Source organism: Podarcis gaigeae (genome assembly GCF_964106915.1).
Source record: "Podarcis gaigeae genome assembly, chromosome: 1".
Lineage (NCBI taxonomy): Eukaryota > Metazoa > Chordata > Lepidosauria > Squamata > Lacertidae > Podarcis > Podarcis gaigeae.
Window position 1 is genome coordinate 4,211,444 of NC_139678.1, and position 23,014 is coordinate 4,234,457.

Here is a 23,014-nt window from a genome sequence, read left to right on the forward strand (position 1 = left end):
TTGAGGACTGGGAAAGGTTGTGGACCACTGGGCTGAACTTCACTGCATGTAATGCTTTGAAGGAAAATGTAATGAAAATGATATATAGATGGTACATGACCCCAGTTAAACTTGCCAAAATATACCATTCGTCTGATAATAAATGTTGGAAATGTAAGGAAAATGAAGGAACATTCTTTCACCTCTGGTGGACCTGCCCTAAAGTGAAGGCCTTCTGGGAAATGATATATAATGAGCTGAAAAAGGTATTTAAGTATACCTTCACCAAGAAACCAGAGGCCTTCCTCTTGGGTATTGTCGGCCAGAGGGTGTTAAAGAAGGACCGTACATTTTTTATGTATGCAACAACAGCAGCAAGGATACTCATTGCAAAGAATTGGAAGACTCAAGATCTACCCACACTGGAAGAATGGCAGATGCAGCTGATAGACTATATGCAACTGGCAGAGATGACCGGCAGAATCCGAGACCTGGGAGAAGAAAGGATGGAAGAAGATTGGAAGAAATTTAAAACTTATTTACAAAAATATTGTAATTTGATTGAATGTTAAGAAGGATGCTTGATCATAAATAATTGGCCACCACTAAACTAGATTGAAATTAGATGATAAGTGAGAGTAAGGAAAAGACAAATCCTTTGGGAGAACTATCAGATTATATTTAAACGAGTGGATATAAGATTGTAAACAAGATGATAATTTGCTTGAAAAAACTTTTTAACAATGTAAGTGGGAGCAGGAGACGTGAGGAAGTCCAAACAAGTTATGAAATTTTGTGTATGATATAAGCAATGTTGTTTGTTATTTATGTTTTTCTCTTATAAAAATTCTTAATAAATATTTTTTTTAAAAAAAGAGCAGTTGCGTAAAATGAATTTACATCGTCACACATCTATATTTAGTTTTGAGATTGGGTTGTTCGGATCAATGGCTAATGTCAACTAATGAGTCTTATTAGTGGAAGCACATGCAGGTACATCAGCCAATGGCAGTTCCCACCCCATCTTGTCCTCACTGCTCACTGAAAGGGAGAGGGAAGAGAATCTGGAGAAACCCTAGAACAGTCTTTGTGGGGTGTTCATTTTTTTCTGGCAAACAGAAAAGCTTGAGTTGATGGAACAATTATATCACTACACTAAATTCCACCCAACCGGTTTTTAATCTGGCTGAGTAGATTATTGTAAGAATTTGGGTTAGCAACGTGCTATTGATATCCCACCTCTGTTCCATCATGGAACTCAAAGTGGTGCATTTGGGGTTGTAGCCAGGCTCTGGCCAAACCCAGACTAGCTTAGATTCACACCACCACAGTTTGGAAATAAGTTATGCAATTTTCTATGTTAAAATGTGCATAATTACTTTGGAACAAGTTACCTTTATTCTGTAATAAATGAATCTTGAAACATGAACCTGATAAGGCCGATAAAGGCTTTGATGTGCCAACCTCACTTCCTTTTGAACGTCTCTTTTGCTAAGACTCACCTTTTTCACAGCCAATTATCTAACATTCTTCCGAGGTGGAAAAATGCATTGGCAAGCACCACCTTACCTTTGCATATAAATAGACCTGCACAAATATATTCAGAATATTTATTGCATTCTAATAAGTACTTCTGGAGGGGAGCAGGGGGATGAAGTTTTGCTTCATATAATTGTTTTCTGGGCTGAAGGAAACTGAATTCTTGTGTCTGGACCCGATACTGGTTTTCTTCTCTGGGTCTTGTGTACATGACCAAATAGTATTATCATTGCATGAGCTGAAACTATTACCTCTTTTGCCCTTATCTGCTGCTTAGCCACCTTAAGAGTAAATGTTCAGTAACACAGCTTCCAAATAGTATATTAGCGTTTATATAACGTCAAGCTGTTTGAAGAATAACTGTCCTAAAAAATAAAAATCAGTACCATTTAATTATCGCTCTGTAGAAGTAACAGCTTATGACTCTGTAGCCAAAGAAATATTTCAGTAACCTGTATGGACTGAATTCACTTGATTTTTCTGTTTGTTTCCTAATCTTTTTATCTTTGGTGTCCTAGACGTCAAGAAAGATTGGTCCGACCACGCCCTGTGGTGGGAAAAGAAGAGAACATGGCTCCTTAAAACTCACTGGACCTTGGATAAGTATGGAATACAGGCAGACGCCAAACTACAGTTTACTCCTCAGCACAAACTCCTCCGACTTCAGCTCCCCAACATGAAGTACGTGAAGGTGAAAGTGAACTTTTCTGATCGAGTCTTCAAAGCTGTGTCTGACATCTGCAAGACCTTCAGTGAGTATCTGCTGGTTATGGAGCCAAATGTTGCCTCTTCATGTGTCAAGTAGCTTGCGGCAGCCGTTCTTGATACCTGTTCCGTAATGCGATAGTTATCTGAAGCATCAGCTTTCTAGCAAATGCAGATTAGCCTGCTTCCTCTGGATTGAGTCTTCAACTTCCTAAGGGTTTATTATTGCACATGGCCCTTGTGAAAATAGGAAAGAAAAGCTTTTGGGTGGTGGAACTAGTAAAATACCAGTCAGACAGTGGGAATCTGTCAGTTATGCAGAAACATATTTACTACTTGAGGAATTTATACCACACAGATTAATAAAATTCCCAGAGCAGCATACAACACATTAAAAACATACAAATTAAAACCATGCAGAAATACAGCAAAGAAAAAAATAAAATCATTGGGAGCAGCACAAAAACAACAAATCCAGCCAAGGTCAGATAGATAGATAGATAGATAGATAGATAGATAGATAGATAGATAGATATTAATATAGATATATATATAAATATAAACGCCTTGCCTTTAACCAGGTAGGCACCAGGTGAGGCTCCCTTGAGAGAGCATTCCACAGGGCAGTTCCACTAAGAAGGGCTTCTCCCAGGATAGCCCCTTGGCAAACATATGAGCATGGAACAGGAACCCTTGAGGATCTTGGTTGTGAGGGCAGGTACATGTGGAGACACGTGGTGCATCAGGATCCTACAAATACCTGAGATAGTGGAGCGGACTGATGTCATGGGCACTGCTGGTTCAAAGACACTAAAGAAGGGGAAAGCAGTATTATTTCCCCTATGCAGCTTGTACAATGAAGGAACATTGTGGCAGGCGAACAGTTCCATGCTCTCCAGACATTCTTCTTCCTCTTGGCTTCCTTATGGTACAGCCCCAGACACTTGGAGATTGTTCTACAATTTAAAATAGAGTTTATTGTGGGTTTGTGTCCTTGAAATTGTGGTTTAATATGTGGATTTTTCATTGGCTTGGTAAAGGAATGTTCATCCTGTCAGCATCCCATTGAAATCTGGCAAACACGTCTGGTTTCTTGTTTTGTTTAAATGGTTTTGATATACTTGTGGATGATATCTCCCATCGGCTGGAGCTCAGTTGGCGCCTTAGTTTCCAAGGAGTTGGAGGAGCTTAAATGGAATGGCAGAGGCTTGAGGAAAACTCCTGCCTAGAGGCTAAATCAGCCTCCACAAGGAACAGGGCCTTCTCGGTGGCCATTCCTAGACCTTTCTCACAAGAGAGTTGCGTTAGGCTTTGTCCAGAAAGATTGCAGCGATGGGGTGGAAGATCATTCTTTTTTATAAAGGTGTCTTATACAAAATATTCCATGATTTGGAGTATAAAAGTTGCTGTAAGTTCTTTGAAAGACATAAAACATGCTAATAGTTTTATGTTAAAGGTAAAGGTAAAGGTACCCCTGCCCGTACGGGCCAGTCTTGACAGACTCTGGGGTTGTGCGCCCATCTCACTCAAGAGGCCAGGGGTCAGCGCTGTCCGGAGACACTTCCGGGTCACGTGGCCAGTGTGACATCGCTGCTCTGGCGAGCCAGAGCCGCACACGGAAACGCCGTTTACCTTCCCGCTGGTAAGCGGTCCCTATTTATCTACTTGCACCCGGAGGTGCTTTCGAACTGCTAGGTTGGCAGACGCTGGGACCGAGCAGCGGGAGCGCACCCCACCGCAGGGATTCGAACCGCCGACCTTTCGATCGGCAAGTCCTAGGCGCTGAGGCTTTAACCCACAGCGCCACCTGCGTCCCAGTTTTATGTTAATAGATGATAATAGTACATTCCAGAATGGACTTGCCTTCCTTGGAGGTTTTTAAACAGAGGTTGGATGGCCAGCTGTCAGGGATTATTCAGCGGTGATTCCTGCATTGCAGGGGGTTGGATAAGATGACCCATTGGCGATCCCTTCCAGTGCCACCATTCTAGGATTCTCTGTAAGTTGGAACGGTGTTGTATTAGGCACATAATTATGTGTATGAGGCATTAGGAGAGTGGTACATGTTGTACTCCTTCTGGGGTAGTATGTAGAGTGACTGTGGCAACCCAGGCAGATGGACAGGGTTGGTTAGAACATGATGGTGATAATGCCAAAATTGCAGTTTCGATCTCTGTATGAAACAGCTGCATAGTCCTGCATTGCAGGGGTTGGACTAGATGATCCTCAGGGTCCCTTCCAGTTCTATGATTCTATGGTGGTGAAGATTTGTCCACCTTTGGTCGCCACCCTCTCTCACCTGTGGCTCCAAGAAGCTGTCAGTGGGCTGTCACTAGGAAACTGCTGGCCACCTAAACCAGGTGAGGGTAGCCGTTGGGTCTCAAATCCTCAGTGAGTTAGGGACTTCTGCTGCATGCGAAGACAGGCTCTAGTGGATGAGACCAATAGTGGGATCAGTGGTCAAGAAGGTGGCTTCTGTACATGCTGTAGAGGGAAGTGGAGGGCACATGGGGCTTATCAGCCTGAGAAGGTAGCCCATCGAGGAGAAGGTCAACTCTGATCCTAAACCTACAGTGGCTTGCTGTTATCTTCGGAAGAAGAAAAAAGCTAAGGTAGATAATCCCGAGTGGAGCCCATAAGCCAAGTTGGTGCCAAACATATTGCTCTGCTTTGCTTTGGACCACATCATCAAGGCTGAGCGTGGGGTCTTGATGTCTGGGCAGCCCAGGACATCCATACACACTTTGGTGCTGTTAACACAGTGGTTTGACTTCACCTCCGGAGGTGCACTCCATTGTCTCAGTACAGACGGTTGCCAACAACAATTATATAAATCGAAAGTGAATCGATAGGACACCTTTCCCTAAACTAATAGTAGTCATTGTGGTTCCCGCCATGCTGGCTGGGGCTGTTGGAAGTCCAACAACATCTGGAGGACACTGTGTTAACTACCACTGTTTTAGTTTGAACCCTGCCCGATTTGAACTATAAAATTGTGGTTTTCTTGAGTCAAAATGAGAGTACCCCTAAACTTTTTTTTTTTTTTTTTTTAGAAAAAAACACTGCCTGTATCCTTTGCATTTTAGACTGAAAAAAAATCCCCTTATTTGAAGGTACTGGAAGATTGGGAGCTGGTCATAAAATGTACTGACACTAAAGGCAGATTATGAGGATGCTGTGTTTATAAGAAAAATGGCTATCAAAAGGCCATTCTTTTCCCATAGATCAAAGCTGCCCAACTTGTTGTCCAAGTTCAAATCTTTTTGACTCAGAGTTCAAGCTAAATCTGCCTTAGCTCTTTAATGTTGCTTGCCTTTGTTTTTTTTTTTGTTGTGCTGGTTTTGGTGACATCTTTGTTGATTTGATTTGTCTCTTTTATTGGATGGTGTGTGTGTGTGTTTAAATTATTATGAATATTGGTGAATATAAATATTACAAGTTTAATTTAAAAGATTTATACCCTGCCTTTAACTGGAATGATAAGGCAGTTTACAACAGATGTTAATAATACAATATGAAATCTGATTCATAACACACATGTGCATGCACACATAAGACTCACTTTTTCCCTCCTAAAAAGTAAGGGGAAATGTGTGTGCGTCTTATGGAGCGAATGCAGGCTGTGCAGCTATCCCAGAAGCCAGAACAGCAAGAGGGATTGCTGCTTTCACTGCGCAGAGATCCCTCTTGCTGTTCTGGCTTCTGGGATTCATAATATTTTTTTTCTTGTTTTCCTCCTCCAAAAACGAGGTGCGTCTTATGGTCTGGTGCGTCTTATAGAGCGAAAAATACGGTATGTGTTTCACATCCTTGCATCTAGTTTGGCCCTCTGTCTTGCTACAGAAGCTGTGCTGATCAATTTAAAGTTACATACTGTTGAATTCTTCTTTTACTATATCAAATTTCTACTTTGGGTTACTTGTCAAAAGCAAAACACCATTTGTGCCTCATGTCTAATAACCTTTACCAAGACGCCCATCCATGCTGAGTGCTAGGATCTCTGTTGAACCATAAAGTGGGAGCATCCTTAATCAAACAAACTTCTGTTTATATGTTGAGAGAGAGAATCCTTACCTACTCAGTGCTGCAGGGAAAAGAAGGGCATGGGGAAGAGAGCATGAATACAAGTGGGCAACCTGTGGCCCACATGCAGCCCTGAGGCTTTATTTGTAGCCCATGGATTCTTGTTAAAATTGGCTGTTAGAATTTGCTCCCCCTCTACTTTATTAGTAAGATAAGAATTGAAGATAAGAGTTTGAATATGTGAAGTGTTATGTAGTGAAGTTTCACCCTGGGCCAGCAGGGGGATACTGTATATAGTTTTCACTCAGGTCTGTAGATAGTTTTCACTCAGGTCCACGTCAGTTATCTTAGGCGGGAACTCTGGGCTGTTGTTGCTACAATGTTGACAGCCGGCTGCCTATAAAAGCAGGCCGGCTGAGCTGTTTGCAGTCAGTTCTATTCCAGCTTACAAAATAAAGAGCTACTTGGAGAAGTCGCTGTGTCGTCTACTATGTCAACCCACAACTTAACATGAAGGGAAAGATTTCTGAGTGCCCAACCCTGCCCCATAGCATTGTTTTTCAGTCAAACATTTTGATTTAGTGTTAACAGACCACAGCAACACTTAACTTTGTTTTATCTGCCTAATTCTGTGCGTAGTGTCCTCTGAGAGATGTTGGTGTCAGTATTGTCCAGCCTTATTTAAATAAAGGCCAGTTCTGAAGTGAAAACTAAGTCAGAGTTTGCAACCGGAATCTTGCAACTTGAGCTTTGTTATAATCAATCTTTTTTTGCCTTTAAAATAAAAATGGATGACTCTTGGCTGACCTATTTCTGTCAAGAGGCAGGAAGTGAGCCACTGTAAGCGAACGTATTATAGCATCAAAGTGATAGCCACAAATTGGAGAATTAATTTAAAAGCATGTAGTATTATTGATGATTGATTTTAAAATATCCTTCCAGTTCACGTTAGATCATTTCCCATACTGATTCTGAAGGCTGGGGCAGAAAACAAGCATAAACCCATTGATGTACAACAAAATTGCACTTTATTAGAATGCTTCCTTTAAAAACTACAACAACCCTAGTCACACTGAGTCAGATCAAAAGGAGGTCTTACTACTCTTCCAAAAGGTGTGTGTGCAGATTTAGCAGGTGGGAATCCACAAATTTCTTTCGGGGAGGAGGGAGAAATAGAGGGGAGCAGTCAACAAGATTTTTCTTTGTTGTTCTGAATTTGGCACAGCATTAAGAAGACTGCCTCAAAAGTATGTTTGGCCTAACCCTGTCCACATGCTGAGATAATATTATGAGGCTGTTCTCTGGATATCCTGTCTTTGGGAATGAGGCAGGTGGTGACTGAAGAGCTTTGGCTTTTTAATTGGTGTTTGATTGGAACTGCTTTAGGCTACTGTGGTGTGTTTGATCATTTGTGTTTGCAATACAGTGGACCCTCCAGATACAAATTAAATTCGTTCTGGGGGTCCGTACTTAACCTGAAAAGTCCGTAACTGGAGGTGTCGCTGCTGCACGCACACGTGGCGCGATAGAGCACTTCTGCGCATGCGTGCGCAGCAAAACCCAGAACTATACACTTCCGGGTTTGCCGCGTTCACAACCCAAAAGTTGCGTATCCAGAGCGGTACGTAACTCGAGGGTTCACTGTATGTGTTGTGATACTTGTGGAAGTCTTAACTGAGTGTTTTTAAATTGCTTAATTTGCTATGTGCCTTAAGATCACCATGTTATAATTGCCATACAGTACAGTGGTACCTTGGGTTACAAACGCTTCGGGTTACAAACTCCGCAAACCTGGAAGAAGTACCTCGGGTTGAGAACTTTGCCCCAGGATGAGAACAGAAATCACGCAGCGGTGGCGGAAGGCCCCATTAGCAAAAGCGTGCCTCAGGTTAAGAACGGTTTCAGGTTAAGAACGGACCTCTGGAACGAATTAAGTTTGTAACCCAAGGTACCACTGTACTTAAATTTGAGCAGAGGTAGGGAGCCTTCATCTCCCCAACCCTGATGTAAATACAGAAAGAGAATTTCATTCTCAAGGGAAAAGTAAAGTGTTTTTGTGTCTGTGGCATTTTGTGTGATCTTTAACATTTTAGACTTCTCTTGAGCTTAGCATAATATTGCTCCAGCAATCCTTACAGCAGCCATGAGAATATGTATTGAACTCTCATTCAAAAGTGTGTATTTGGTGTAATTATTGCGGTGTTAATGGATTTGGATGATGGGACTGAGGCAGGGAACTAGGGGCTTGCCTCAAGACACCTAGCAAATTTTACAGCCGAAGCAAGAATTGTTCCAGGACTTTCTGTTTCACAACTCAGCCTCTTAGCCCCTGCCGGACAGTAGCTCTTCTGTAAGTGAGAGTTAATTTCCTGTATGCTCTGATATACAACTTTGCTGAACTTTGTAATGTATTTTTCCAGATGTGATCTGTCTTTCCCTCCCCCACTCAAAAAGAAACCCTGTGGTAATTCTACCCCCCCCCCTTGTCTCAATGCAGCTTGCATAGAAAAGAACTAGAGGAAACACTGGCTAGTAGTTTCCCACTGGGATTAAATTTCTCTGTGCTCCCACCCCTTCACAGGATAGGCTCTACCCCGCCCCCACTCCTCCCCTCGGGAGCAGAAGAAAAACAGAAAACTTAAAATTCTCAGCATGTTCCTTTATAATGGGGCTGTGATAGCCGTGTCGTAAATAGTGTTTATTTTCATTATCGTCTTGTTTGTCTGACTACTTAATACTTGTGGTATAATGTCTTGTGTACAATTTCCCTTTTAATTCTGACGGCAGGGAAAACGCAACCTAAATTTGATGAAACTTAATGAAAGGAGAGACTTTCTATTTTTAACAACTACATTACTGGATGAATCATACCAAGGGGGTGGTGTGTACATGTCACATCTTCCCTGTTTGTCTCTGTGCGCTTTTCTGCTCTCCCTGCCACCACTATTAGAGTAAAAGAGCTTCCCTCTTCAGCTGAATTCTTAAATGAATTTCTTAACGTTTGCTAGATGAGTGGATTTTTTCATAATGGGCAGTGTAGCAGCTATTTAACAAAATATTTTTGTTCGTTCTTTGATTCTTATAAGTAGATTTATTGGGATTCCGTGGTAAAGTGTTGTTTAGTCATTTAGTCGTGTCCGTAGCTTCAAGAACACTGTCCAACCATCTCGTCCTCTGTCGTCCCCTTCTCCTTGTGCCCTCCATCTTGCCCAACATCAGGGTCTTTTCCAGGGAGTCTTCTCTTCTCATGAGGTGGCCAAAGTATTGGAGCCTCAGCTTCAGGATCTGTCCTTCCAGTGAGCACTCAGGGCTGATTTCCTTCCGAATGGAGAGGTTGGATCTTCTTGCAGTCCATGGGACTCTCAAGAGTCTCCTCCAGCACCATAATTCAAATGCATCAATTCTTTGGCGATCAGCCTTCTTGATGGTCCAGCTCTCACTTCCATACATCAGTAAGCCACTCCAGTATCCCTGCCAAGAAAACTCCATGGACAAAGACAACAGGTTTTCCTTGGTAAAGTACATGCTTCTAACAAAATGTCTGAAGCTGTGTGTGCAAATATACAACTATCATTGTCTTTCTCTCCTACCCCCATCACTGTCACCTTGTGAACTTTTGTTTGCCAGAATCCTACTTTTTGAGAAGGAAAAGCTGTGTGTAGCCCCTATCCCCGTAGCTCTTTTTTGTTACAAATCCTGCCACTAAACTCTTCTGGTTACGCTTTCCCCCTCTGGAAATAACTCTTCTGCTCTCCTCACCCTCCTGGTTGTGAAAAGGCCTGGATAATGATAGTCTTTAAGACAGCAGCCTGAGCCACAGTTTCCCCTTGTGCCAGAAGGGAAAGGATGTTTATTCTTAGATAGCTGTGAGAGTTGCAGGACCTCAGAGAATCTGAGTAACTATGGGGCACATGGCTCTTTGGAACCCGTGAGTGAAGAGCTGGGTAAAAATAGGCTGTTAAAATGCTTGACTTTGTGGTGGAAGTGGAATGACTTTCATAGCACTACTAAAGGGAGTGTGTCCATGTCCTCTTTTAATGGATCGCGGCTCTGGTAAAATAGGAGTGGGTCGGCACAATTATTCTGGCAACAGCTGCCAATGCCATGCATCGTTTGGCTCCCAGTGCACTGCGCAAGGGGGTAGAGAGGGAGAGGCTCATGTATGCACCATCCTCAAGGCATTTTGGGCACCTTGGAACCAGTCTCCCTTGGCATAGAGCAAGATATCACTTTGCTTGTCATCCGTTATTACTAGGCATAGGGCTCCTGTTTGGCCCAGGCAGCATATCACGCTCTTGGCCTGGGCAGCATGTTGCTCTTAAGTGTCAGCACACCCTACTCCCGTCACTGTTTTTGTGTGTAGCGCAGAACGGAGGAAGTCACATGTTGTGCTAGTGCTACTTGAGGCTTATTCTTGAAGACGCAGAACACACAGGGAAAAAGAGGATTTGAAAAGCTGTGATGATGTTTATTTTGATTTTTCACACCACCTTAAGAGAGACCTTACTTTGCCTAATATACTGAAATCAATTTATATTTAGTGTTCAAGATAAATGTCTTAAGGAACAACAGTATATAAGGCAATTTCATAGGGGAGACCTTAAAGAAAAATATTAAGTGAGCTGCCATTAAAACTTGCAAATTTTCTTCTGAAACTGAGAGAATACATGGCTTTTGGCGGGGGGTTAGAAACTGTATTGTGTGCCCATTAGGATTTCCTGGGTGTCTGATTAAGAACAGCAGTAAAATGATGCAAAGTAGAAAAAGAATTTGATATGAAACATAGCTGAGTAATCTTGCTCGCAGTGAATTGGGCAGTACTGACCAGGCTGAACTTTGCCACCATACTATCTTTCTTTTAAATGCTTAGGTTTTTGGAAATTCTTGCCTTCTCACACTTCTGTTAAGTGAGCATGTTATGAACGTGTACAATTACAGCTCTTTTTTATGCTCTGTGTTTCTTGAAGGGTAGAGCACAGCATTTTCCTTCTAGCACAGAAGGCTCATATACCAGAACACTGATTGCTTTGTTCATCAATGAAGACTGAAAGTCCAGCTTGTGAAGCCTAGACAAAAGCCATTGGTAGCAGTGTTTTTATTAGCAAAGCTCTAGAACCCTGATGTTAGGAAAGATTGAGGGCACAAGGAGAAGGGGACGACAAAGGACGAGATGGTTGGACAGTGTTCTCGAAGCTACCAGCCTGAGTTTGACCAAGCTGCGGGAGGCAGTGGAAGACAGGAGTGCCTGGCGTGCTCTGGTCCATGGGGTCACGAAGAGTCAGACACAACTGTTTCCCAACCTTGTGCCTCCAGCTGTTTTTGAACTACAACTCCCATCATCCCTGACTAGCAAGACCAGTGACAAGGGATGATGGGAATTGTAGTCCAAAAACAGCTGGAGGCACAAGGTTGGGAAACACTGGACTAAACAACAGCAAAGAACCTGAGCATCTGAGACTTAATACTTCTCGGTATATACTAATTAATGGAGTGGGTGGGAGAGGGGTGGGGAAGAGTAGGGATATAATCATTTGATTTCCCCACAAGTCAATCTGTTGACAGCATACTAACTGTCCCTGTCGCTGTATACATTGTGTTGGTTTGGGCCCAGTTCTCCAATCGGTTAAGGTCATTTTGAATCCCGATTCTGTCTTCCGTGGCATTAGCTATGCCCTCCCAGTTTGGTGTCATCTGCAGATTTGATGGGCATTCCCTCAATTCCTCTTTCCAAGTCGTTTATAAAGACATTGAACAACAACAGGCCCAGGACAGACCTCTGTAGCACCCTACTAATGTAACCTTACTGTACAAAAGTACAGTAAATCTTATTTTGCTCTATTCCCTTTTGCATTTGGCCCCACCCACAACTGGCTTGCAGCTCGCAGAAGGATATTTTACGTTACACATTCCAGATGGTGGCCACAGATTTTTTTTAAGGTTATTAAAGCAGAAAGGATGTTCTGGAGAAACAGGGATTGCACCAGAGAAGCATTGACTGTAAAGGATGTTGCCCCTTTGACTGAGGGTCCTTGGCTTTCAGCATGCTTTAGTCAGCTCTTGTTTCCTTGCAATGGCTTTCCAAAATGCACAGCTTATTTCTACACACAGTGCACACAAATGGCAAAGGAGAATGCTGGAATCGAAACATTAAGGGCCAGAGGGACCATAATGGTTTGGATCAGTCTCTGTTTGGATGTTATTCAAAACTGCATACACAGGTTTCTAGATATGTTTGGGAGCAAGTTGATCTGCAATAGAAATAATAGCATTTGGGTTCGGACTTTAGTGACTGTGTTTCAAAAGCGTGGTCAGTAATGGGTTAAATTTGCACCAACACTTTGCCTAATTCAAGGGTCATCAACATGGTGCCCTTCAAAGATTGCTGGACCGACTCTCACCATGTGTGTGCTCACCAAATAACTTGTGCCTCACAGCTTCTGCAAAGCATTTTGATATGCCTTTTATCTATACAGATAAATTCAGCAACTGTTCTTGGTGAAGTTGAAAGTGGCTGTGTGACTAAGGTGTGTGTTCTTGTAAAGGATGTTCTGTCTCTTCAGGTGTTGAAACATAATCTCATTGTGCATCATTGGTATTTTGAATGGGTGGCAGTGAAACAAAGCTAGGCAGTGGGGTAGAAATCATCTCCCAAAGTTGCTATGCACTAGCCTATATGTATGATTGGTGTGTCTCCCCCCCCTTTTTTTTTCCAGGGAGAGGGTCTCAATCAGGACAGAATGTCCTCTGGCATTCAGAAATGCTATTTAAAATTTCCACCCCTATGACTGCCAATAAAATTCTATAAAGAGCTGCGTGGTGCTTCCAGTTGCACATGTTAGGTGACAACTGGCTACATCTTGATAGGCATAAAAAAGCAAGCCTGGGAGGAACAAAAACTCTGCAGAATGGCATAATGCCTGAGCTTTTATATGTGCTGTTAAGTAAAGGGAGGTAATATGAAACTGACTAGGAGATAATTTGAAACAGATATTGTTTCTCCGAAAATCTTTTCAGATTTGGAATATTTTAAAGTAAGGGTGAAGAAGGAGAAAAGTGGGGTTTGCCTGTAAAGTCTACAACATTCATAAACTCTCAACTTCTGACTTGGCTATAGAACAGTTTCTGCTGCCCGTGTAGCCAGGTTTTAACTGCCAGTTATTTTGAAATGTTGGTAAGTGCAGTCCTGTTGAACAGAACAGTTAGATTGCTTGCAAATTGATAGTCCCTCTGTGAGGCTCAACTCCCATTAACTGTCAGGGGTTCTGTATGGCCAGCATGACATTTAAACTGGATCACTGATCTGCTACTGGCCAGGACATAGCCAAAAGTTCCCTTAAAGTGAAAACAATTCTATTGGCAGTCATGTCCTGTTCCTGTCTGCTTCCTGGAGACAAAAGCGTAATTATCTGTTGCCTTTGTTTTAAAACCTTTGCAGATCAGATTAAAGTATCCATTGCAAAGTGGAAAAGATTTGGACAGGGCACGAGTGTAGTTGGTTGCATACTCGTATCGTTACTAGTGAGGACTAAGTGTCTCTCTCATTAGTCATGGCTATTAATAAGGATATAGGTGCATTGGTCCCAGAAAAAAATAACCTGATATCTATCAGATTAGATGGAATAACTTGTAGCAGCAGCACCTGCTTTATTCTTCTGGCCTGGACAGTACTATATCACCTCTTCTCCAAGATCTGATGGGAGGAAATTTTGCAGGGAGGTCATTCTCCCAATACAGCCAGAAACTTGAGTCCTCGATTGTCATGCCTCTTAGATTGTAAGCCATTTTGGGAACCTTTTTGGCTTAGAGAGCAGGGAATCAATGCTTTAAATAAAGTGAGAAGGAGATGGCCTTCATCTGAAAATAACACCTTGAAAGTGTCCTAATCGCATGTTTAAAGAGAGTCCCCTTGTAGCCTAGTATTCAGTCTTCCCAAAGTTGTGTTGCAAAGCTCAATTCTAGCTCCAAAATCTGGAGGCTTTTAAATTATGAGAATGAGTTCTCATCTTCTTTTAGTAGGCTTCTGGATAATGAGAAATATGAAACCTGTGGCTAATTGTTAAGGCCTCAGACTCACAGAGGATCCCAGTGGGATTTTCCTGGCAAGTAATCCACACACCTTTCTGTTCCCTGTAGCTTTCCCCTCTCTTTACTTTAGCATGTCTTTTGCTGTGTTCCTCAGATAAAAACTTCAAACAGAGGAAAGATAAATCATCAGCCAGTATGGGAAGGAAGTAAAGTTTTATGATATGTCAGTTGGCCTAACTTGCTACTGAAACATACCTCCAATGATCCTTTGAATGGTTTGGCATTTGCAACTGGAAAGAGTAGGTAATGGAGACTGTTCCCTGCAATTAGCCTTCTGAAGAGGTAGTTCAAGGTGGAGGTGTGTAAATGTGCACTACTTTGGCAGTACAGGAAGGTTAAAACACCTCCGTCGGCGTCTTACTTGGGAATGAATGACACAAGCATGTATTTCAAACTACTTTTTTGTGAGAGAGGCAGGAGTAGATGCAGCTCTCTAGCAAAGTGTGTCTGTATTTGCTGTTAATGTGTAATGTGTGAAATGGCCTTCAGAGCCCCAGGATTTTTCAGTATGTCAAAGGCAAAGTATGTCGTTGTTGGCATCCATCTGTCTCAAGAGACAGTGGAGCAGTGCACCTTTGGGGGTGAAGTCAAACCATCGGAGAGTTACAGTGCCTGCTGTGGCTGGAGAGACCAATATGGGAGAGACCTGTTTTGTTGTGGCTGGGGCAGATAAAGACAAAAATGAAGGCACTGAAAGTAATAAACATACTAATTTTAGCATGTATAACAGAGCCCTGTGTAGAAATGTACTTTCTACGGATAGTCATCTGAAAAAAGTTACGTAATTACAGCTTTGATTTAAGATTTCACTGGTACTAGTATCCATTCCACTTGCCCAAGTTGACTTGTGTTAATTCACAGTGTTCTTTCTTTCTTTCTTTCTTTCTTTCTTCTGTTTTGTTTTTTCTTTTCTTTTTTCTTTTTATTTATATTAGTTTGATTTTTAGTGTATTGTATGGTGAAAAGTTTCAATAAAAATATACCAAGAATTGGAATGTTTCCCATTAAAAATCATTAATTTTAGAACATTTTCCAGCCTCCACATATTGAAAGTAACCTTTTTGTCAACAAAAACCTACATCTGATAGTTATACAGTACATTGCCATTCTTTTGTGACTCATAAGCTTTTTCTTAATCTGACCCCCCCCCCATGTGTTTCAATTGTTTTAAAATCCATGTAGAAAATTCCTAAAATGTAGCGAGAGCCTTCTCATGTAGATGATCGGGGAGATTATTTTGGCAGGAAACAATTCCACTGCTTGCAAGTCTCTCTTCCCTCTTTTCTCTCTTACTGTTTTATATTTTTATGTCTTCAGTATGTTGGGACACTTCCAATTAGCCTTGCTTCCCGAAAGCTCATTGGCACTGCAACAGACCCTCCCTAGAAAAAGAGCATTCACAAAGTGCTGTTTCAGCTTTGGAGAGAATGGAAACGCTTGACCTTCATTCAAGTGAATATATTTTAAGCATAGGCCAAATGCATAAATCGACAATAAAACATCCTAAACATGCTTTCTTTCTATATACAGTATATAATGATCTTGGTAAAACTGATGAAGGACAAATTAACTTCCAGTTCTGATCCAGTTGCACTCTTCACATTATGTGTAGTCTTCATTTGTGTGTGCACAGATTTTATGCACTTTGTATATAAAATCACATCCTTTTGCATTTGTTAGCCAACTCCCACCCCACTATTCATTTCTCCCGTGTATCTTAACAAATCCCCCAAATAATTACTATGCAGTAGCTCAGTGGCAAAAGGCTGAGCTATGGTCCATAAAGATCCCACTTAAAATCTCACTTCCGGTATAAACTCTGTTAATGTCCATAGCTAAGCTTCTGTCTGCAAGTTGGACTCAAGATTTAAAATCCAAGAAGACCAGGTCCGTGCAGTGGGGTGAGGCCCTATTACTGAATATCTGATAATAGTTAAAATTATCCAGATCTTAAGAGTAGAATTATCCATGCATTCAGTTAAGAGTGGAATACATGGATAATTCAGTGAAATGTTACCCTTGCTTTTGTGGTCATGTTTGGTATGTGGCTTGTTTGAAATCACCTCTCCCTTCAAAGACAGCCTTATTATTGTTAGTTAAATTGCATAAAACTCTAACTCTGATGGAAGATCATCTCTCAGATTCCCATAGCAATAAAAATCTAGCGGCAAGTCCTGTCTGAGGTTTCTTTGTTCTCAATGTTGATGTGTGACATCAATATCATTAATGATTCACTGGAGCCAGACAGCGCTGAGAAATATCCCCACATTCAGTTGCATTTCCTTTTTTAAGGGAATTTATCCAGCCCTAAAGTGGATTTTCCCAACTTTTCAGCTTACATGCTGTCTCTTTCCACCCCCTTTTCATTTCTCTGAAACCACAAGCTTTAGTGTACTGACATGTCACTTAAATTTTAAACACTGAAACACTTGAGGGGTTTTTTTGTTTGTTTTTTAAAGAAGTGTTCCATCTTAGAGAATTGTATTTTGTCCTTTGTGTAGCTTCATCTGTAATCACTTGGGTTTGATAAATCTAAATAGTTGTTACGGTAAAATCTGGGTGCGAGGCTGCTCTGCCACCCAGCTCGTCGGACTAAGTCCGCTGGTCCCTGCGGAGGAAAATAAGCTCAGCCGGAGACAGGAGCAAGCTGCAGAAGATCCAATTTTATTGTGCAACAGGTTCAAGGCGAGATTGAACAGCGAGAAAGGGGTGACATAAACTTTTGAAACTTCCCTCCATGCCCCAGAATACAGTGCAAAACACATCCCAGTTACATCATGAATACATTAAGAAGAGGTTGGGTTACACAGGATTAACATGAGGAGGAGGGAGGGGGGAATATGCAGAGCTGGAGATATGCGCAGATAAGCACATCCTGATGAGAAGACAATGGTCCATGTACTGGCATTTCCTGGAGGAAAGGCTTGGCAGAGTGATTTGACAGGATTAGGGTCTTGACACCTTGCTTGAGGGATTATGGAGGACAGGGGAGGTGTGATGGAGTCCTAGAGAAATTGAGCAAATTGGCACGTTGATTATCTATGAATTTTATAGATTTTAGTCCCTTTTGACATTGACAATTGGAAATAAATTGATATATTGTAGCGAAGAAGAAGGTGAAGAAGACATGCCCCCCCTTCCGTATCATAGTCTTAATTTGGATGGTCATGCAGTTTATCTCTTGTGCTCTTCTGCATTTCTCCATGTCCTGATGTAACTTATTAAGCATGTTAAAAATGTGCCAAGAAAATCTTTAAATCACTTGGGTTGTGCTTTTGTGTATGTATGTTTTTGCTTATGCTTGGGCAGGAGTCATGATCACAAAGCCTTGTTCTTTAAAGACACTTAAGAACCATCCTTTGTTCACAAGATCAGTAGCACAATATTTACTGTAGGTTGTGAGTTTCTTTAGCGAAAGACTTATTTCTCTCTCTCCAGGAAAGTGCCACATAACTTTAGGTATGAATAGATTCAGATCAACAAAGCATTGTTTCCTGGGATCTGTTGTACCATATGTCCTGTGGACTGTCTGGTCTTCCCCATATAGGGTAAACCCAAGTCCATTGCCAAGATAGCTGCATGAGTTTGAATCACACATCTTTTTGCAGTCTTGAAATGCACATACTCTCTAGTGACTTCATCTAGTGACATCTGTGCCCGTTGCAACAGAGTTCCCTCCCCTCCTTGCAAGGAGGTAGGAGAGACCCAGAACAATGGTGTGCAGAAATTTGGGAGTGTTGCTTCTCTCCTGTCTGCCAAGATACCTGATAATGCCTTACTTGAGTACATTTTCTGGGTAGCATTCCTTTGAAATACTTTAGTTCCCCACATCTCTTACACATATTTAAAGTTTGCTCAGCTTAACAGATACTTGCCAGACTGTATTTGCAGGGAGGTGTAAGCCCCTACAGTCCAAAGACAATTGGAAAGCTTTCCCCATTTCCTTCCTCCTTGCAGAGAAATTTGAGGTCCATTTGGGAGAGTCAGAATGGCTTCAGGATTGCTATCCTGTACTATTTCAGACACATGGTTTATATACTTAAGCATGTGTGTTTGCCTTTACGTTTATGAGCACTTATTCTATATTTGAGACCTTAGAATTCTTAAAACAGTATGTTTCTTTGAAAATTGGCACAGCATTTTCTTAGCTGTGTGTTCTGCAACAAGAATCAGTGAAACACGACCATACCCCTTAATGATCAAGCACAGCAGTCATTTGACCAACCCTGAGGCTTTGAGCTTACTTTATTCTGTTTCATTTTTTAAAAGAACATTTAAGTAGAAGGGGTTTACTTTCCCCTCCAGGGGAAAAACTAGTGAAAACTGAGAAAATATCAATGAAGAAAAACTCTAGGAATCGCTCAGCCTGCCCTACTTTGGCTTCCCTTGCTTTCAACTTTAGGTGGCTTTCTGAAACATACATAGTTATTGAGGCATACAACCATGGGGGGAAAGGTTTCAGAAATCATTTTCTATCAAAAGGAAATCCTTTCCTTTCTGTGTCGTTTCAGAATAATTGGAAAGAAGGATAAACGTCTTTTTAAAGCTGGGGAAAATGGGGCAGGAAGGAACAGGAAGAAAGGAGCTCTGGTGGGATAGAAGAACAAGGAAATTTCAAAAGAGTGTCAGGGCCATGTAAATCGAGATCAAGGTCAGCAGGTTTCCCACCTGTGTGTTACGTGTCCATTTTGTATCCAAAGACAGGCCAGGGTGAAGGCAGAAAGCAGAGTGACAATCTGAGTTGCATGAGCATCAGCCTGCTGGGTGCGGCTTTTGTTGTTGTTGTTTAGTCGTTTAGTCGTGTCCGACTCTTCGTGACCCCCATGGACCAGAGCATGCCAGGTACTCCTGTCTTCCACTGCCTCCCGCAGTTGGGTCAAACTCATGCTGGTAGCTTCGAGAACACTGTCCCACCATCTCGTCCCCTGTCGTCCCCTTCTCCTTGTGCCCTCCATCTTTCCCAGCATCAGGGTCTTTTCCAGGGAGTCTTCTCTTCTCATGAGGTGGCCAAAGTCTTGGAGCCTCAGCTTCAGGATCTGTCCTTCCAGTGAGCACTCAGGGCTGATTTCCTTCAGAATGGATAGGTTGGATCTTCTTGCAGTCCATGGGACTCTCAGGAGTCTCCTCCAGCACCATAATTCAAAAGCATCCATTCTTCGGCAATCAACCTTCTTTATGGTCCAGCTTTCACTTCCATACATCACTACTGGGAAAACCATAGCTTTTACTATACGGACCTTTGTTGGCAAGGAGTTGTATATTTAACTGCTTTGTCCCATTTTAAGGGTTTGCATGTATGTTGTGGATAAGACTAGAACTCATCTCTATGAAATCCATGCTGACCTTGTCATTCTAGTTTCATAGGTGCAGGGATGGCTTACCTGTGGGAACAGCCAATCTTTCCCTTACAGTTGAGCATCAGCCGTGCAAGACAGTTGCTTGCATGTTCCAGCTCTTAACTAGAGTCATTTCCACATTTACTGTGTTTTCTCTGTTGGCTGAGAGATGTGTTTGTGGGGAAAACCTGTAGAGGGAGGAGAGAGATGGAGAAAAGTGGGGAGTAGCTTGATGACTAGAGAAAGGGAAACTATTTAAAGGCCTTGAGAAGAGCTCTTGGGAAGAACCCTCCATTGCACACAATGTTAAGAAATAATGCATTTTTTAAAAAATAGAAAAACTGTCTTTATATTGCATAGTCTTATGATGTTGGCAGTGGATAGTTGGTATTTGGTACTGTACTAGGAGGAGGAGCTCATTGTAACAGTGAAGTTCTTGATTGGCGCAGCAAATGGGGCTGGTCTGGCATCATCCAAGCAGAAGGAAATTCCCTTCAGAAGCTTGTCCTAAGTCTGAAAGCTCTTGCCGTCTGATTAAAGGGCAAGAAACAATAAATGGCATTCATACAAGGGAATGCAGTACACGAGTGAATTCCACTGCACCAACTCCCACCGAAATGATTTTTTCCTACTATCATGCAATGGCTGTCTGTGTGAGAGAGAGATGGAATTGACAGATTTAGTTAATTTACACTGACATAGAAAGTCAGTTGCCTTCTCTGAAGTACAGAAGCTTTCTGGAGTATTACACCAAGTTAATCCTGAGTAAAATAAGTACAATGTAATAGTGTGCTTTGACAGTAGGGAAATTGCAGGAGGAAACTTTAAAGTTAATGTTTCTCTCCCCCCCCCCAACTTTTTTTGTTGTTACTGCTCTTCAGTTGCAGATAGATAGATAGATAGATAGATAGATAGATAGATAGATAGATAGATTTATTGTCATTGTCCGTATATACACAGTATACACAACAACGAAAATCAAACACCCGAGACCGGATTCACATACACATTCGCACGTATCTCCAACACTCTCATCCTATTCAGACATAATCTATTAGAACTTAAAATAATCCAGAATATAACATAACCTATTAGAAGCATAGCATAACCCAAAAGCTATCTCATTCCTTACTACTCACTGCTTGCTATTTCTTACAACTGGCCCTGAGATCATTATTTAGTGCAATCAGAGCTCTTGGATAGAAACTATTCAGAAGGCGTGTGGTTCGTGTTTTCATTGTCCTGTATCTTCTGCCCGAAGAGAACAAACTGGAAAAGCTGTCAGTTTCGAAGCAGTGTTTTGCTTCTGGCAAAATGTGCTTTCTCAGTTATATTCAGCAAGGCTAATTTTGCAAATTCCCTTAAGACCTCAGTTATTTATTTTTATGCACCCAGGTGTAGTTGCTGGAAGATCATTCCAGCATACCAGACAACAAAGGTTTTTAGTCTAGAGATTTTGTGAGTTGATTAAAACTGCAAACCCTATCTTCAGGCTTTATTTTTCCCCCTTTTCTTTTTACTGTTGCCTATGATTCTGAATGTAACCTGTATACCTTTGCGCTCTGCCTTTGCAATCCAGCTTCTGCAGTAATTGGAAAACGGGCAAGCGTTGCCATCTGGTAGTCCTTAAGCCCATGGAATTTCTTTGGTTCAGCTACAGAAACTAAACAGCACAATTGCCAAGACCATCTCTTTATTCAAAACATGTTTTAAAACCCTTTTTTGGAAAGCTTTCATTTCATTCTGTGAAGGAAAGGTGGGGGGTAGACTCCTCACGATACACTTAGTGGGTGATTAAAAAGGGCTCTAGTAAAACACCCAAAATGTGCTTATTGTGGCTTCTTCATCCCCATGCATCCACTTCATGTGTGTGCCATTTGGATGCTGGACTCTTACCAGGGAATTCAGGCCTTGAACTGAGAACTTGTCCAGTGTTGGGACCTAACCCATTACAGTGGTACCTCGGGTTACAGATGCTTCAGGTTACAGACGCTTTAGGTTACAGACTCCACTAACCCAGAAATAGTACCTCGGGTTAAGAACTTTGCTTTAGGATGAGAACAGAAATCGCGCACTGGCAGCGCGGTGGCAGCGGGAGACCCCATTAGCTAAAGTGGTGCTTCAGGTTAAGAACAGTTTCAGGACCTCCGGAACGAATTAAGTTCTTAACCTGAGGTACCACTGTAGTGTGCGTTCAACCCCCAGAGCCCTCTTCCAGCACACAAGGGATAGAGAGGACACACCACCATCCCAGGCAGTTTGAGGCCTCTGTGTTACTCTGGTTCGAAATACCGTATTTTTTGCTCTATAAGACTCACTTTTTCCCTCCTAAAAAGTAAGGGGAAATGTGTGTGCGTCTTATGGAGTGAATGCAGGCTGTGCAGCTATCCCAGAAGCCAGAACAGCAAGAGGGATTGCTGCTTTCACTGCGCAGCGATCCCTCTGGCTGTTCTGGCTTCTGAGATTCAGAATTATTTTTTTCTTGTTTTCTTCCTCCAAAAACTAGGTGCGTCTTATGGTCTGGTGCGTCTTATAGAGCAAAAAATACGGTAAATACTGGAGCCAGGCTTTGTGCCCTTCTGACCAAGCAGAACCAACATGGATGGGAAACTGCACAGACTCAAGGTCTGGGTGCTGGTTTTAGCCCCCTCTCATTGTTTACTACTCTGCCTGAAGCATGCTCTCGGTATTTGGGTTCATACCCAGTGGTCAAACCATACCTCACTCAGCCTCACACCTTCCTTCGTCTGCTCTGTCAGTGCACTGGATGCAGCCTAAAAGGCTCCCCCAGCATACAGGTTGTCTTGTTCCAGTTATCCTACACTTCCACTGGTCTACCAAGAAGTACTTAGGATTGTTTTCACTCTTGTACTGAATGTTTTTGATAATGAGCAGCAGGGCATAGTATGGGAACAGAGCTGCATGTTGGTTCACATGATCTATTTTCTCAAATCCTGGGAGCTCAGACCTGATAGCACTTTCCTGATCAAGCCTAACTTGGAATACAGATCATTCAAATGTAACCAGTCACATTCCCCTCCCCCCCCCCCCCCGCCACCCATAAATTTGCATCCTGTCATTTTGGCCTGAAGTGGGCGGCAGGCCCTCAAGGGGGTTTGCAATAACAACATACAGAAAGTGGTTTTAAAGCACTCAGTGTTCCAGTTTAAAAAACAAACAATAACATTTCAAGAACTTCAGCAATAGCACTGCAGAATTTAAATACAGATCTAAACAAAGCTAGTTGGCTAATTATTCTTTTGCAGCAGAAAAACTTTAGCCTTGTTGACAGCCATGCATAAGTTGGCTTGTTCAAATAACCTAAAGTAGGCATTGCGACTGGGAAT

At 42.1% G+C, this 23,014-nt stretch overlaps 1 protein-coding gene across 7 annotated transcripts in view; it reads left to right on the top strand.

Annotated features, from left to right (window-relative positions):
* FERMT2 (FERM domain containing kindlin 2) overlaps positions 1 to 23,014 on the top strand; it is a 93,978-nt gene that overhangs the window by 22,597 nt on the left and 48,367 nt on the right. For all 7 annotated transcript variants that reach the window (XR_014563069.1, XM_083734058.1, XM_083734062.1 and 4 more), the window contains exon 3: positions 2,037 to 2,270. Coding sequence is in view for 6 of the 7 variants with exons in the window: in XM_083734058.1 (XP_083590184.1) it covers positions 2,037 to 2,270 (234 nt within the window). In the remaining variant the exon portion in view is untranslated. The remainder of the gene's footprint in view (positions 1 to 2,036; positions 2,271 to 23,014) is intronic.